Below are 16,079 nucleotides of genomic sequence, written 5' to 3'. Positions count from 1 at the left end.
AACCACTTATATTAATGTCCTCCTTGATTAATTGCCGTGACAGAAAATTTCCTTCAAGCTTTCAATAACTATTAAGCCAGTTGAATACAAATGTAAATGCAATTGATTTATTAAGATATGATTTTATGGAACTTATTAAAGGGTCATTCACAAATTATGCTAATGCGCAAAAGATTCAGCAGCTAAGACACAAAACATAAGCATTGAGATCTAACTGATTACAACTTAATATAAAAATATGAAATGCATGCTACAAAATACGTGCCATCTACAAAGCAGGAATTGCTTTGATGATGGAAGTGTACAGGCAGTACCAATATACATTTTATATCGGTACTACGTGTATCCGGGGTTTGTTGTAAGTGAAAGTAACCTCGGAATGGACGTGAGAGACGAGGCATTCTGAATTGGGTTACCGAATCTCAACAGAGCTATCACCTTTCAACTTCCGGGCTAAACTTAATAATAATAGATTGTATTGAAAACATTTTTCTTCCAGAAAAACACTGCCGGACAGCAAGATTTTTTGGCTTAATTCACTTAATAGGAGGGGCTTAAAATTTGCATAAAAAAGCATAAACATAGGTACCGTCTGGCATGCTTAAGCACTGTCCAGACAACCAGAATGCACGTATAATCAAAGTTGTTTCTGTGATATACAAACATACACAGCAAAAAAATAATTTTGATATCACGTCAAAGTGGATGCACTACAATCATGTCGAAAATATGGTGTAATATTACTTGCTAAAAAGGACAAAATTATCATTAATACAATGCATGAACTGACATTACGCTGCTTTTACTGCATTTGTTTATTTATGTGGTCATAAAAATTACATGAAATTTTCGACATGATTGTAGTGCATCCACTTTGATGTGATATCAAAATTATTTTTTTGCTGTGTATATACAAACAATCAAATCATATAGAATGCAAAAAAAGGGCTGGAGTGGAGGCCATATACGTGTAAATTTTAATTTCTTATAAAACGAGTTGATTTGACATCATATACGATTTAATCTGTCATTACAAATGCAATTTGAAAAGTCTAACGATGTAATCTGATTTAATTTGTGGTACAGTACGACAGTACGATGGAAAAATGATTCATCGCATATTAGACGAAAATTTACATTCTATACGATTTAACTTAAACACAATGCGATGTATGTCATACTTATTAACGTAACGCAATAATAATGTCATACTTATTAACGTAACGTAACGGCTAAATCGTCAAACCTGCATAGATAAGCGCTCTGTTTTCGAATCGGTTTTAATAGTATCGTTTAATACCATTTGGACTGCAACTTCAGTGAATCGGTAAACAATTAGCTCCTGTACCATCCAACATAAAGTACGCATCGAGTTTTGCCAAAATCGAAGTGGTGAGCTGGTTTGAAAATTCACTCCCTGCTTCTATTCTGCCGCCATTGACAGTGATATTTCGTTGCCAGGAGTGTTTGTGTTTTCTTTAGGGAACGATCGGTGGTGTTACTCATTATCTGCTTTGTGCTCATACTGTATCTGTGTTAGTTGCTCTTTGGGTAGTACTAGAATTTGCTGTTTCTGTTTTGCTCCAGTTATTCACACGTTCCACTGTTTACGATTAGATAGGATAGCGAAGGTGTTTATATACGACAGTCTCAAAAGTCGTGTTGTTCAACCTGAGCCAGTCCTGGTCAGAAGGTAAACAGTGCGTGCGGTGCTGATGCGTGAATAGAGTCGCTGTTGTTGTGTATATCGGCGGTCTCAAAAGTTGGTATACATCAGCTCGGCTAGATTCTGGTTCTGGTCGGATGCTTTGGTGGATTCTGAGCGAGACGGTTATTTCGCATTGTATAGGAAACCTAGCTTGCAATTGTACAGTGCAGTTCTAATTTCAGGGTAGATTTCTGAGTTCTGCTATTTCCTGTTTCCAACTGAATTTACATACTTCTCCTGGTAGGGACTTCTCTCTGAAAGTGTGCTGCAGAAACGTAGGGTGAATTTGATGATCATGGATCCATGTAGAATTTGTGGCAATCCAACTGAGCCCACGGATAAGACCGTCCTGTGCAGTGGATCATGCGCAAAATTTTTTCACCCCTGCTGTGTTGGATTAAACACGACGAATCACAAAGCCTGGACGGCGAATGTGGGACTACTGTTGTTTTGTGACATCTGCCGAGTAAATTACAATTCTGTTGTCATGGACCGAGAGACAGTGCTGCTGAAAACTTTAAGGGATCTTCTGGTACGTGTGGATTCCATGGACCTGCGCATCGGACAATATGGAGAAAATTTGAAAGTTCTCAATACTATGTTATCGGCTGTACCATGTAACAGAAGGGAATCCAGTGCATCCAATCGTCTCCAGCAATTACTTTCCGGCTGTTCTGGTGGCGGTCTTGCGGATTTTCATTCGAGTATTGATCGGATAAACCTGGACAGTTCCTTACAATCGCAGTTGGAGAACTCATCAGCTGGTGAGGATGGTCTGGCAGCTCTATCACCTATCGTGGAAAACAATTCTGTGAACCAACTCACAGCCACTCAAAATACTGCAAGTTCCGTTTCGACTGCATCTACCAATACTATTGCAACTGTTACTGCTACTACCGCTGCTGCTGCTGCTGCTGCTGCTACTACCACTACTCCTGCTCCAGCTACCATTGCCGCCACTACTACTGCTGCCACCTCTGCCACGTCTACTGCTACTGCTACTGCCACTGCTGCTGCTAGTACTCCTGCTGCCACTTCAACTGCTGCTACTGCTTCCACTTCAACTGCTGCTACTGCTTGCACCTCCACCGCTCTCTCTTCCTCATCATCTGCTGCAACGGTCACCACTAACCCGGGAGATGATGAACAACGAAACCCACAAACGGAATGTCGTCTGAGAGTTGCAAATAGGAACCAACGTCAACGTGATCAGACTGAAGAAGTGCTGCGGTCTTTCTATGTAACACCATTCGCCATTGATCAAACAGAAGTCGACATCCTGGAATACATCAAAGAGATTTCGAACGCTGAGAATTCTACACTTCGCTGTGCCAAGTTAGTTCCGAGAAACAAAAACATCGATGAGCTAACATTCATCTCCTTCAAGGTGACGGTATCTGATGACCTGGTTGGTATTGTCAGTTATTCCTTCTACTGGCCCGAAGGCGTTAAGGTCCGTGAATTCGAATCAAAAAACGCGAATCGACCAGTGAGCCTTCAGCAGTCCTAACAAATGAGATGATGATCAGTTCCGAGGTAAGGCCCGATGATGTCTATGAATCGGTTAATTCACGTTGCATTTCTGATACGATCATGAAACACTTTATTGAGAAACCCGCTAGGAACTACATTAAAATTGCTTTCCATAATGTTCGCAGCATTATTACAGAACCTTAGACAATAAGAAGCGAGGCGGAGGAGTTGCTTTCTATCTAAACAGTAAAGCAAAGTATAAGGTTCTTGCTAAGTCTGATGCTGGTGATGAAATTGATTACCTTTTTGTTAAATTAGTTCATTTAAAGCTTGTGTGTGGCATTGTCTACAGACCTCCAGATGTAAGGGTTTCTAAACTTAACAGTATTTTCGAACTTGCGCTGGAAATCAGTGCTACTGAATCTCATTTCATATTGATGGGCGATTTCAATATAAATTTGTGTGACACTTCTTCACCTGTTACAAACAAGTTAATCGATATGGTTAAATCGCTTTCTGTTAAAATTTTACCTCTTTTCCCCACTTGTCATAAATCAGGCTGCAGTTCATCTTTTATTGATTATGCACTTGGAAATTGTACGTTTAACGTTAGCAACATCTTTCAATCTTCTATAGGAGGTGTTAGCGATCATGATTTGATCTGCTTCGATTACAGAGTTAAGGTACCTCATCAACCTCCAGCTGTGTATTGGACAAGAGAATATCACAAGATAAACCGATAGTTTAATAGCTGACTTGCAAAGGTACAATCTTGATGCTATTTATTACTGCAACTCAGTTGATGGAAAATTACAAATTTTAAACGATATGCTTTATTTTGTCATTGATGATCATGCCCCGTTGAAAATGAAAACTACTGTTGATCCTAGTGCTCCATGGATTAATCCATACATCAAAAATCTCTTCCAAAAACGATCTGAAGCTTATGATAAATGGAAAACAGATAAACCCAGCGCAGCTAAATGGAATGCTTTTGCAAGGTTGCGAAATAGGTCAAACCGTGTAGTGAAACAATATAAGTACACTTACTTCTCTCGGCTCCTTAACCCTTCTTTTCTTCCAATAAACTTTGGGAGAATATAAAATGTTTGGGACTTTCAAAAACTCAAAGTAGAGCAGGTGGTGGTGATGTGTGTAACATCACTGCCGAATCATTGAATCAGTTCTTCATGTCAAATCAAGCTCCTATTACTTTTGATGAACAATCTGTGGCTGCTAGGTCCTCGTCATCTTCTTTTTTATTTAGGAATGTAACGAATGAAGAAGTCCTGACCGAATTCAATTCCGCGTCCAGTGATTTTATCGGCTTTGACCAGTTACCACTCAGCGTTTTGAAAAAAAACTCTTGTTGTCATTCTTCCTACCATAACGAACTTATACAATCACATTATAACAACTTCAACATTTCCACAGCTTTGGAAGATAGCACGTGTTGTACCTATTGGCAAAATTGATAATCCAATGAACAACAAGGACTACAGACCGATTAGCATCCTACCTGCTATTTCCAAAATTTTTGAAAGTCTTCTGACTAAACAATTAAACGATTATCTGTCTATGTTACTATGTCCTTTACAATCTGGTTATCGTAAACATTGCAGTACTACAACAGCTTTGATTAAAACAGAAAACGATATAAAAACTGCGCTTGACAAACGTAATCTAACAGTTCTAGTTCTTTTGGATTTTAGTAAAGCTTTCGATTCTATCAATCATAAATTGTTATGTCGGAAGCTACGTAGTTTTTTCTATCTCGATACAACTTCTGTAAACTTACTTTCCTCATATCCTACGGGACGAACGCAATATGTTGAATTTAATAATATAAAATCGGAACTTTTGAATGTAACAAGTGGTGTGCCACAAGGATCTGTTCTAGGTCCACTGTTATTTTCCATGTTCATCAATGACCTTCCAAGTATTTTAAATTATTGTGCTTACCATCTCTATGCTGATGATGTTCAGTTATACCTTTCTGGTAAAGTCGAAAATTTACAAAATATCATACGTTGTGTTAATTCGGATATTTCAAAAATTTGTGAATGGAGTGTAACAAACGGCTTACAATTAAATGCAAACAAAACTCAAGCAATCATATTTAAAAATAGATCAGTAAACATTTCAGATGCTTCTTGCATTATGATAGGTGATACCGCAATAGCATATTCAGATGTTGTTAAGAATTTGGGAATAATAATGGACTCGCATCTGAACTGGACTGCACAAGTAAACAGTGTTTCAAAAAAAGTATTTTTTGGTCTGCATTCATTAGTGCTGTTGAGAGACTGTACTCCTAAACATATTCGTTTGAAATTAGCTCAAAGTCTTCTAGTTCCGCTATTTAACTATGCTGATGTTCTATATACATCTACTTCCTCCAATAATACTCGAAAATTACAACTTGCATTTAATGCTGTTACAAGATATGTTTATAAAATTCCTCGCTTTGAACATATTGGCATCAATCACAAGGGGATTTTAGGTTGCACTTATGAAAATTACGTGAAGCTGAGAGTATGTACCCAAACTTACAAAATTCTGAATGAAGGTCCTGTTTATTTGCATAATTTTGCTCGCTCAAGAAATTTAACACTCGCTAGATGTCGTACAGAGATCTACAGATGCTCTTTTCATCAACGTGCTGCGAAATTATGTAATGAACTGCCTATGAATTGCAAACAAGCTGCCTCATATGTATACTTTAAAAATCAATGTAAACAATTATTTTCGAGACGGAACTGATCATCTCTCAGTGTAGTACGAGCTTTGAGAACACATGTGGTTATTTGTACTACGCTTAATACTTGTATTAAATAAATAAATAAATATATAAATATTATATGCGATGTTGACTTAAACTGTAGTTATTTACAATACTGTCTGTACATTGTTATACGAGTTCTGGTTATCTGGGTGAGTAGCAATATTCGGCGACTGTGTAAGGGAAACCACTTTTCCCATCACGGAAACGCCTCGTTTTCTGATTTAAAAATTACGCATTTTAGTACACAAAACGCACGGTGCTTTTGGTTTGGTTTCGGCGAAAATTGATTGGAGGAATTTCTTGCTAAAATTTTTCTAATCGCGAGGTGTTTGCGGTCTTTCATATAAATTCGAGATTTTTTTGTTTTTTTTTTTTTTGAGCATCCTGGTGAAAACCTTACGAAGTGTTTCTGGTTATTTGACATGGTCATGTGGTATTCGGTCATTGCGAGAATGTTTATGTATCACTTCAATACTTGACGCATTCCACAACAAACGTTTGGTTGCTGGGTAAATTATCAAAGAGCTTTGGGGGTGATGTGACTGGCAGCAAGGCGAGCAAACGTTCAATGAAAATTGACTCTTAAACAACAATAATTTATGGTGCTCCTGAAAAAACCCTTTTGTCGTGATGGTTGATTAATACTGAGCTATTAGGGTGTGCAACACGGATGAAGCTGGCGAGCCGTATGCTGTTTGGAACGAAGGTGACGCGCTCGGCATAGTTGGCCCACAGCGGCTCACGACGAGCAACTGAATCCGATCAGCGGTTGAGGGCAGCCTTGATAGCTAGCTGCTTGCGGGGAGCCTTTCGTTTTGTACTGGAGAACACCACCACTCACCACACGCGATGATTGACTGAAGGTTCGGTGAGACCGGATGGAATTCAATTTTGAAATCGGTGTTAGGAAAAGCTTTTTGCAGGCAATCGGCGATCATTTTAATTATCATAGCAACAGTTGCACATTCGTGCAATTTTCAATAGTGACATTTTGAAAAATGTTAAATTCTTAATTTTAACAGATTCGTAGACAAATTTCCTATTGATTTGTGTATTGCGACCGATTTTGGTTTTTAAAATTGCACCCCCAATGTTGCCTTGAAAATACATGGTATGTTAGATTTAAACACATCGGAACTGACATCCGATTGATGACCTTTATAAATGTCTAAAAAAATATTCTTTATCAAATTTAGGGTTGCCCTGAAAAGCACCGTTTTGTCGTGATGGTTGAGTTATGCTGAGCTATTAGGGTGTTCAACAGGCATGAGGCTGGTGAGCTGTATGTTGTTTTGAACGAGAGTGACGCGCTTGGCACAGCGACTCACGAATATGGATCCCGATCAGTAGCGGTGAGGCTTCTTCATCCTTTTCCGGTGAATGGACGCTCATGAGGGCTGCAGCTCGCTGCTTGCGGGCAGCTTTTTGTGATGACGACCGATCAGACACCACGATACACGGTGATTGAATAAGCACCGTTGAGGGAGACAGGATTGAATTAGATTTTGAACTTGTGGGGCTTGTGCGTTCAGAGCGACAGTAGCATCTGGTAGATGATATTTACGGGCATTGGCGTAGCTAGAAAATTTATCTGGAAGGGGCCGAAGGGGGGGCTGCTGCACTTTTTAATTTTGCAAAACTACGGGTTATTAAAAACCCACTCAAATTGCGTCCAAGGCAACTTATTTTTGGGTACATTTTTTTTCCTGTGACCAATAATATGACATTGAGGCTTACTATTATTTTAATGGTGACACAATAAATTTGATTATACTTATTCCATAACAACGATTGGTGTCTTTGAACAAGCAATGATCGTTTGTTCATGATTTTTGAAATAAAATCACAGTCCGGATCTTGTAAATGGAAGCATCTCAAACTTAAAAAAATTCTCAGGGCTAGGTAATTTCATGAATTTTGCAACTAGATTTTTTTTATTGAGCAGTCAAATCTCAGACATAGGAACCAAAATTAGATTCTAGTAGTTTGAATTTTATAATTTTATAAAATTCTGGCTGTTTCAAGGTAAAGTGCACACAGAATAAAATTTAATACATATAGGACGTAGGAAAATGTTCAAGATGCACACTTTTTCCACGTAGGACTACGTCGGTGATTTCTATATGGGGGGTACACTTTGTGAAAACTGAAAATGGAACATGTAACGAAATTATGAAAGATTTTGAACGTTAATAACTCAGCTGCTCTTGGACCAATTTCAATAATTTTATCACCAATCGATCAGAAATATTTCTACGCATCGATAGCAATGTTGATTTTTAACAAGAATTTTTTAAAAAAATGGGAAATGTCAAGAATTGTTAAAAAGCGTCGAATAACTAACAAATCCACTAATTACGTACATGCATATGCTGAAGATGCACAATCCTTAACATTGTTAATGTTAAAATAAAAATAGTTTTGTGATCCCAAACCCATATGTATTCAAGATTTTGTAACTAATAAAAAAGGATATTCAAAAAGAAAGAAATTTGTACATATTAGGTATATGCAGACATTGAAATTTCTGCCCGGAACTTAGCTGCTGGATTGCAAATTTGTGAAGATATAGCTAAAGCACCAAGACAGGGGTCTTTCCTATAGAGAATGTACAAATCGGTGCCAACATTTCAAAGGGGCGTAATTGCTTTTGTAAACAATGACTTTAGCCGTCAATTTCTCGCGAATGAAATCTTACCTCTCCAAAATTACAATGCTAGCTTGGTAGAGGAAACATTCCTCTACCTGCTGGTGTCATTATTTTTCATGAGTGAGCTTTTATTTGCTAGAAATCGATGGCTAAAGACATTGTTTACAAATACAATTACGCCCCTTTGAAATGTTGGCACTGAAATATGGCTATAAAATCAAGATTCATCATTCAAGATGCCACCTGATTCCATTAGCTGGAAAACTTTTGAATACTTCCTGATCAACCTACAACCTACCAAATATCCAGTGAACTTTACTAATATATGTTGGACTATATGGAGATCTTTCGAATATTTCCTGATGTCTAGGAAGAATGTTTGAAAGCATATCCTGTAGCTTATGCAACGTTTCCTGAACATCTACAAAACTTAGGTTTTACAAAATTTCCTCAACTTCTACGAAGTTCCCTGAATATTTACCACATTCCATATTTTTTTTCCATTTCTTTAAATTCTACAAAGATCTCTGAACATCTTTGCATTCCTGGAAAGACACCTAAGACATCTACAAATATTCTTGAACACCTAGAAAGTTCCTTGAATTAAGCGATGTTCCAAAAACCGTCAAGAAGTTCATGGAGCTTTTTTGGAGTAAGATCTCTGAAAAACTGCAACGAAGTTCCCTAAACTGAGGTGCAGATCCCTGAAGTTCTTAGAAGTTTATTGAACTATTTTTAGATCTTTTAAAAAAATCCCTGAACGTTTTCAAAATTCCTTACACTTAAATGAAGTTTAATGCAGCTCCTCAAAATGCTACGAAATTCGAAAATCTTCTACAAAGTTTGCTGTTGAATTTCCACAACAATTCCAAGTCCAAAAAAAAAAACTTAAATTATGTAGAGGTTTCTGATCAATAATGAGCTTCCTTAAAATAAAATAATGTTCCTTTAACTTCTACGAAGGAACTTTTCGAAGTTCCTTTTTCTACGAATTTTTCTGAAGGTCTATGAATTTCCCAGAATATCTACCAAGTTTAATTAATTCCTACGATCTTCCCTGATCTTCTATTTGAATTTTTACGAAGTTTCCACAAGTTAAAGAAAAATTGCTGGGCTCATGGCCAATTTTTAGAGCCTGAAGACGTCTTATTGCCATCGATTTGGTATAATATAATTTCTCAAAATTGTTTCTTATAGTCCACAACAAAACAAAAGTAAGCAACATAAAGGACTTTGAAAAACCTTCGTTGGTGGTCCAATTTTATTAATCACTGTTAAATAGTAGCATTGAACTTGACCTGTAAAAAAAAATGGGTGCACGACGTTAGGCATACGGTCGTTAGGCATACGGACGTTAGGCATAATGTACGATAGGCATAATGGACGTTGGGCATAAAGGACGTTAGGCATAATGGACGTTAGGCATAATCTACCGGATGAATTCCAGAAGGATGATAATGGAGACCGTCTATTGATTGCTGAATTCAGTGACAATAATGAAAGAGCCTTAATTTTTGGAACTCATGAACGACGTCTTGGACAGGCAAAGTATTGGGTTACAGATGGTACGTTTGCCACAGTTCCTTGTTTGTTTCGGCAACTCGTCACTGTTCATGGAAGAATCGCTCCCTCACATCAGCAGAGGGTCCGCTAGTTTTCATTCTGATGACAACAAAATCAGAATCGTTGTATCGAAAAGTATGGCAGGAAATCCTGGAAGCAGCAGGTATGTTTTTTTGTTATTGAATGAAAAACCACAGAATTAACCATTCTTGATTTCATGTGAGCTGTTCTTTGGCATCATATTTTATTCAACCTTGGCTGTTTTTTTGTTATTGAATGAAGAATCACAGAATTCACCATTCTTTATTTCATGAGCTGTTCTTTGAGGAAAACCTTTTCTTTGACTTTTGCAATATGTGTTTAAGAATATATTGCAACAAACGTGTAATTTATTTATTTTTAGATGCGATTGATTTCAAGATATAGTTCAAAACTAAGCTGAGTTTTCATTGTAAGATTACATAACCACTATCACTACTAATCATGGATCTAAGTAAATATGTAGATACGTCACTTATGATATGATAAATAATGGATTCCAAACTGTGCTTATTAAATAAACTATGTTTGTTTAACTTGTATCATTTTTTATTCAACGGTAAGCCTAATTTAAGCATTGTTTACAGGTTTACAGGTTAAGCAGGTTTCTAGAGTTGCACAGCAGCAAAGTATTTTATGCCTAACGTCCATTATGCCTAACGTCCATTATGCCTAACGTATATTATGCCTAACGTCCATTATGCCTAATGACTTTATGCCTAACGTCCACTATGCCTAACGTCCGTATGCCTAACGTATTTATGCCTAATGGGGTACACTCGAAAAAAATACCGGTGGGTCAAAAACAAACACCAACAATTCTGGAGGGGGCCTGGCCCCCTGGCACCCCTATAAGTTATGCCAATGTTTACGGTTTAGCTGATTTACGTGGATGTGTTGTCAACCGTAAGGGCAGCGTTGCCAGAGTGTTTTTAAGCTTATCGGTTCCAAAGGTTTTAAAAAATTGGTATTTATCGGTATTTACTATTTTAATTAATTTTATATTTTTGCCGTTTTTGAAAGTGAAAATTTTAAATCGGAAATTTTGGATCGGAAAATTCCAGAAGAAAACTCCGGGCAATGTTTGAATTAGCTTCTAAAGGAAGCTGAAAACAACATCCATAGAAAGAAGGAGGAAATTTGAGGAAAGTTCTGAGAGAAGTCGGAAAAACAACTTCCGAAACATAAATTGAGAAACTTCTGGCGAAAATATAAAGAAACTTTCAAAAAAAAATCGGATTTCACATGCAAAGGAAGGCAGAAAAGTTTCTGAAATCGGAAAAAAATTCCAGCAGTGGCGATTTCCAGGGGAAGCCAGAAGAAGCTCGGAAAACCCTTCCAATAGAAGTAAAAAAAAACCAACTTGACAAAATTCCAGAACTAAACGAAAGAAATTTCTGGGTGAAGTTTAATTGAACTTCCTGGAGAAGACGGAAGAAACTTCGTGGAGACGCTGGCAGAAACTTCCTAAGGTAGATTGGATGAGTAGATAGGTAGATGGTCATAAAACATCCCTGAAGACCCCGCAATGTCCCTGAACTTTTTGGAACATTCCTGAAATTTACTAAGGAATATTCCATATTTCCTGGGGCTGTTTTGAAGTACTCTGATCATCTTTGAAATACTTGGAATTTTCCTGATTATAATAAGACTACCAGAATATCCTTAATCAACATTGAAGGTCTCTAGAATTTCTTGAAGATTGCGAAATTTCTTAAGGGCTCTCACAATTTTCTTGAATTTATTGTAACATCAGCTTTGATGCTCTCTGATCTTCTCGATTTTTCTAATTTTTAAGTTACCGACACTGCCATTAATAAGCACGGAACTTCTCATAAAAATGTTTCACAATGTGCTAATGTTCATGTAACTTCCCTTACGTTTCTAAAATTTGCCTGAGCCCCTCAGAACATTGCTGAAGTTTTCGGAAATTGCCTGAGTGGACTTCCGCTTTAAAATTTCAGCTATTTCCTTCACCCAACCGGTGGATGTAAGATTCGCTTACAATTATGTATGTGGGATTCATCATCAGAGGATGTAAGTGGAGACCGCATGAACCGAGGATGCGATATACCTAGCTGCGGTGCGATGTAAGAAAATTGGAGACCGAAAAATGTGGAGTGTATTAGTGAGTGAAATTAATTATGTCGAAAAAAATAGAAAAAAGGTTGCCGACTGGACTCGAACCACGGACGTTGCGACAATCAGACCTGTGCTTTCTCCACTGATCTCTCCATGCTTCTGAATATGGTTAGCCTAAAAGCAAACATGAAGCGCTCATTTTCTCGCATGCTCGACTTCGTATGCTTTTTCTGCTGGAGAGATTCAAGACAAGTGTGTGCGTCGTTGTACAATGTTCTACAATGTGCGTCGTTCTACAAGCTTACTGGTATAGTCGTAGAAAGCGTAGATGGAACACGAAATAAAAAAAGACAAAAAACCATTACATCGCCTGCTTGGTCAATTCCTAACATTCGTTGCGATGTTCATGAACAGAGGATGATAGGAACTGGAACTAACATTCATTGTAATAGATTTTTGGTTTGCGTGTTGAAACTTATTGATCTGTCCTGATGTTCTCGGAGCTTCCTAAAGTTCTCTCAATTCTTCTGAAGCTAATAAAACTGTCCTGAAAACCATTAAATTTTACAGAAGATCTTCGGACTTGTGAAGGTTCAGGTTCAGGATGTACGTAACGTAAACGAGAGATTACTTGACCTGACTTTCGTTAGTGATACTGACAGAATCGAACTTTTCGAATCGCCCTGTGGAATTTTAAAACTCGACGCTCATCACAAATCTTTTATCATCAAATTTGACTACCTTCGTAATACTGACGACGTTGGGCTGAACCGCTGTTTTTACGATTTCAACTTCTGCAATGAACCCCTTATAAACGCCCGGATAGGCTCGATAGACTGGACGACGCTTTTGACTGATTGTGACGTTGACGATGCTGTTTTCCGGTTTTATGGTTCCATTTTCGATATCATCCACGAATACTCCTATTCGACGACATTGCCTTCGTGTTCACTACAATCAACCATGGTGGACCACGGAACTTAGGAACCTCTGAAACAGGTTACGGAAAGCAAGGAAACGTCTTTTCAAAAACAGGCGATTACTTCATGACATGAAGGAGCAGTACACCAGCCGGTTGAACACAGTTTTCCATGAATATGTATTGCGCATTGAGTCTTTTTGGACCTAAGTGAAGAAACTTAGGCGGAATGGCGGTATACCACTCAATGTGTCATATAAAGAAGCTCGTGCTGACTCCGCGGAAGAAGCTTCTGATCTCTTCGCAAAATTCTTCAAGGATGTTTTTTCGACTACCCCTCCCGCTCATTCTCCGGATGATCGTCGTGACTGGATGAGCAGCATAGCTCATTACAACTTGCATTTGCCGCAGGTGGATGTATCTGTTGAAGAGGTGATGAAAGTTCTTTCATCTGTAGATCCCTCTAAAGGCCCTGGTCCAGACTGTTTGCCGCCATCGTTCATTAAGAAATTTTCTGCATCTCTCGCTTCACCTGTGTCGATTATCTTCAATCGTTCACTAGTTAGTGGTTTTTTCCCCACAATGTGGAAGGTTGCGTCCATCAAACCTATTCACAAAGCTGGAAACACCCACAACGTTGAAAATTATCGCGGAATTTCGATTCTAAGCTGCCTCCCAAAAGCTCTGGAGAATATCGTATATGAGGTCGTATATCAAGCGGTTAGGCCAATAATTACCGAACATCAGCACGGCTTCGTGAGGAAACGCTCTACAACAACCAACTTAATGGTGCTTGTCAACTCGCTGATCAACTCCATTGAAAAACGACGACAAGTTGATGCGATCTACGTGGACTTCAGTAAGGCGTTCGATAGGGTTCCACATTTGCTTGCAGTGGACAAAATGAGGTGTTTGAGATTACCTAATTGGGCCACGAAGTGGCTACAGTCTTACTTAACTGACTGCTCAGCCTATGTGAGCATTAACGGTGTTAATTCGCCTAGTTTCGAGATACCCTCTGGTTTTCCCCAATGTAGCCATTTGGGGCTTTTAATTTTCATCCTGTTCGTGAACGATCTGTGCAGTCGACTGTGTTCTTCGAAACTTATGTTCGTCGATGACTTAAAGACCTTTCGTACAATTAAGTCAAAAATTGACTGTTGCGCACTCCAGAAGGATATTGATTCCCTTTTGCGCTGGTGTACATTGAACGGTATGCAGGTTAATGTCACAAAATGCTGCGCAATATCTTTTAGTTTGCTCTTCGTTTCTTCAGTTAAAGATTTGGGTGTTATCATCGACTCTAAAGTTAGATTCAATGAGCACATCTCCATGATAACTGCTAAAGCATTCGCCACATTAGGTTTCTTGAAACGAAACACAAACGCATTCCAGGACATCTACGCGCTGAAATCACTATACTGTACTCTCGTCCGCAGTCTTCTAGAGTATGCTGTTGTTGTGTGGGCACCCTTTCACGCTATTCAAGCCAACAGAATCGAAGCCATTCAGCGAAACTTCGTAAGATACGCTTTACGTGTTCTGCACTGGAACGATTCGGTAAATTTGCCACCTTACTAAGAACGGTGCAGGCTGATTGACCTGGACACGTTGGCAGCAAGGAGGAAACTACTTCAGCGACTCTTCGTGTTTGGATTGCTTAACGGTGACGTGGATTGCAACTCTCTTGTGAGCCAAATCTACATCAATGCTTCTCAAAGAGTTCTACGTAGTTACACGCTTCTGTGGCAACCTACCCATCGGACCAACTATGGATTCATCGAACCGTGGACTTTGTGCTGTCGTGTGTTTAATGAAACGTTTGATGTATATGATTTTAACATTAGTAAGTCTACTTACAGACGTAGAATTCGACACCTAGCCTAGAAAATATCTGTACAACATTATGTTGAAGATTTAATTAAATAAATAAATAAAGTATCTAAAATATTTATGGCGTTTCCTTAACTTCACTGGAGTTCGCTGGACCGGGTTTTAAAATTTTAACAGAAGTGATTCAAACATTCTTTAAACTATCGAAACTTACTCAAAAGTCTGGACTTTTCTGAAATTTCAGAACTTCTTAAAAGTCCCTGCAGCTAGTGTGGATCCGCAATCAAAATCTGGAAGCATCCCTGAAGGTCCAGGAAAATTAAAAAAAAAACTGGCGGGAGAAGATGGAAGAATCATTCGAGCGAAGGCTGAAGGGAAGTCTCAAGTTTCAGAGAGGAATCGAAAAATAATTTACGATGTAAGGTAGAAGAATATTTCAGGGGAAAGTTTGAAGAAAATTCAGGAAGTTAAATAATGCTTAAAATGTATTTTCCGATTCCCTTGGAATTACAAGAAAGAGTTATCGACTGTTTATCGATTCGTGGGTAGCCAAAAACGGTGAGGAAATTGAAACATTAATCGAAAGAGTATCCAAAAGAAATTTTAAAGACGATTTTTTTAGAATTTTTAAGGCTTAACAAATTTGAGATACAAGTCTCTCACAAAAATTTTCTTTAAAGTTCTGAGCGCGAGCAGGCAATAATTTTTTTGATTATTTAAAAAAAAATTGATATGAATCGGTATGAAACCTCAAAAATCGGCATTCTGAGGAACCTTATTTGTATATCGGTATCTAGTTCGGAAGTCGGTATAAATACCGATAAATCGGTAGATCTGGCAACGCTGCGTGAAGGGTAAACGATTGTAATAATTGTTTGTCTGAATTTCCGGTATCATAAATTCCTTTAAATCTGAACAATAATTAACAAAAGTTCCTATTAATGGGATTAGATCCGTCGACGGAAAGCAGCTTATTATAGATGGAACATATACATTTATAAATAATCAAATTAAGATAATCATTATT

General features: G+C 38.1%; 1 protein-coding gene across 1 annotated transcript in view; it reads left to right on the top strand.

Annotated features, from left to right (window-relative positions):
* The first annotated feature begins 2,306 nt into the window (after positions 1-2,306).
* The window catches only part of LOC135713389 (uncharacterized), a 47,475-nt gene continuing 33,702 nt past the window's right edge, over positions 2,307-16,079 (top strand). Inside the window, exon 1 of the mRNA XM_065236494.1 lies at positions 2,307-3,120. Within this exon, the coding sequence (XP_065092566.1) occupies positions 2,307-3,120 (814 nt within the window). The remainder of the gene's footprint in view (positions 3,121-16,079) is intronic.

This window comes from Ochlerotatus camptorhynchus, unplaced genomic scaffold (assembly GCF_037179485.1).
Source record: "Ochlerotatus camptorhynchus isolate MF236.1 unplaced genomic scaffold, CSIRO-AGI_Acam_v1.1 ptg000551l, whole genome shotgun sequence".
In the NCBI taxonomy this organism is placed as follows: Eukaryota; Metazoa; Arthropoda; class Insecta; order Diptera; family Culicidae; genus Ochlerotatus; species Ochlerotatus camptorhynchus.
Note: the sequence above shows the minus strand (reverse complement) of the source record. Positions and strands in the feature narration are given on the sequence as shown.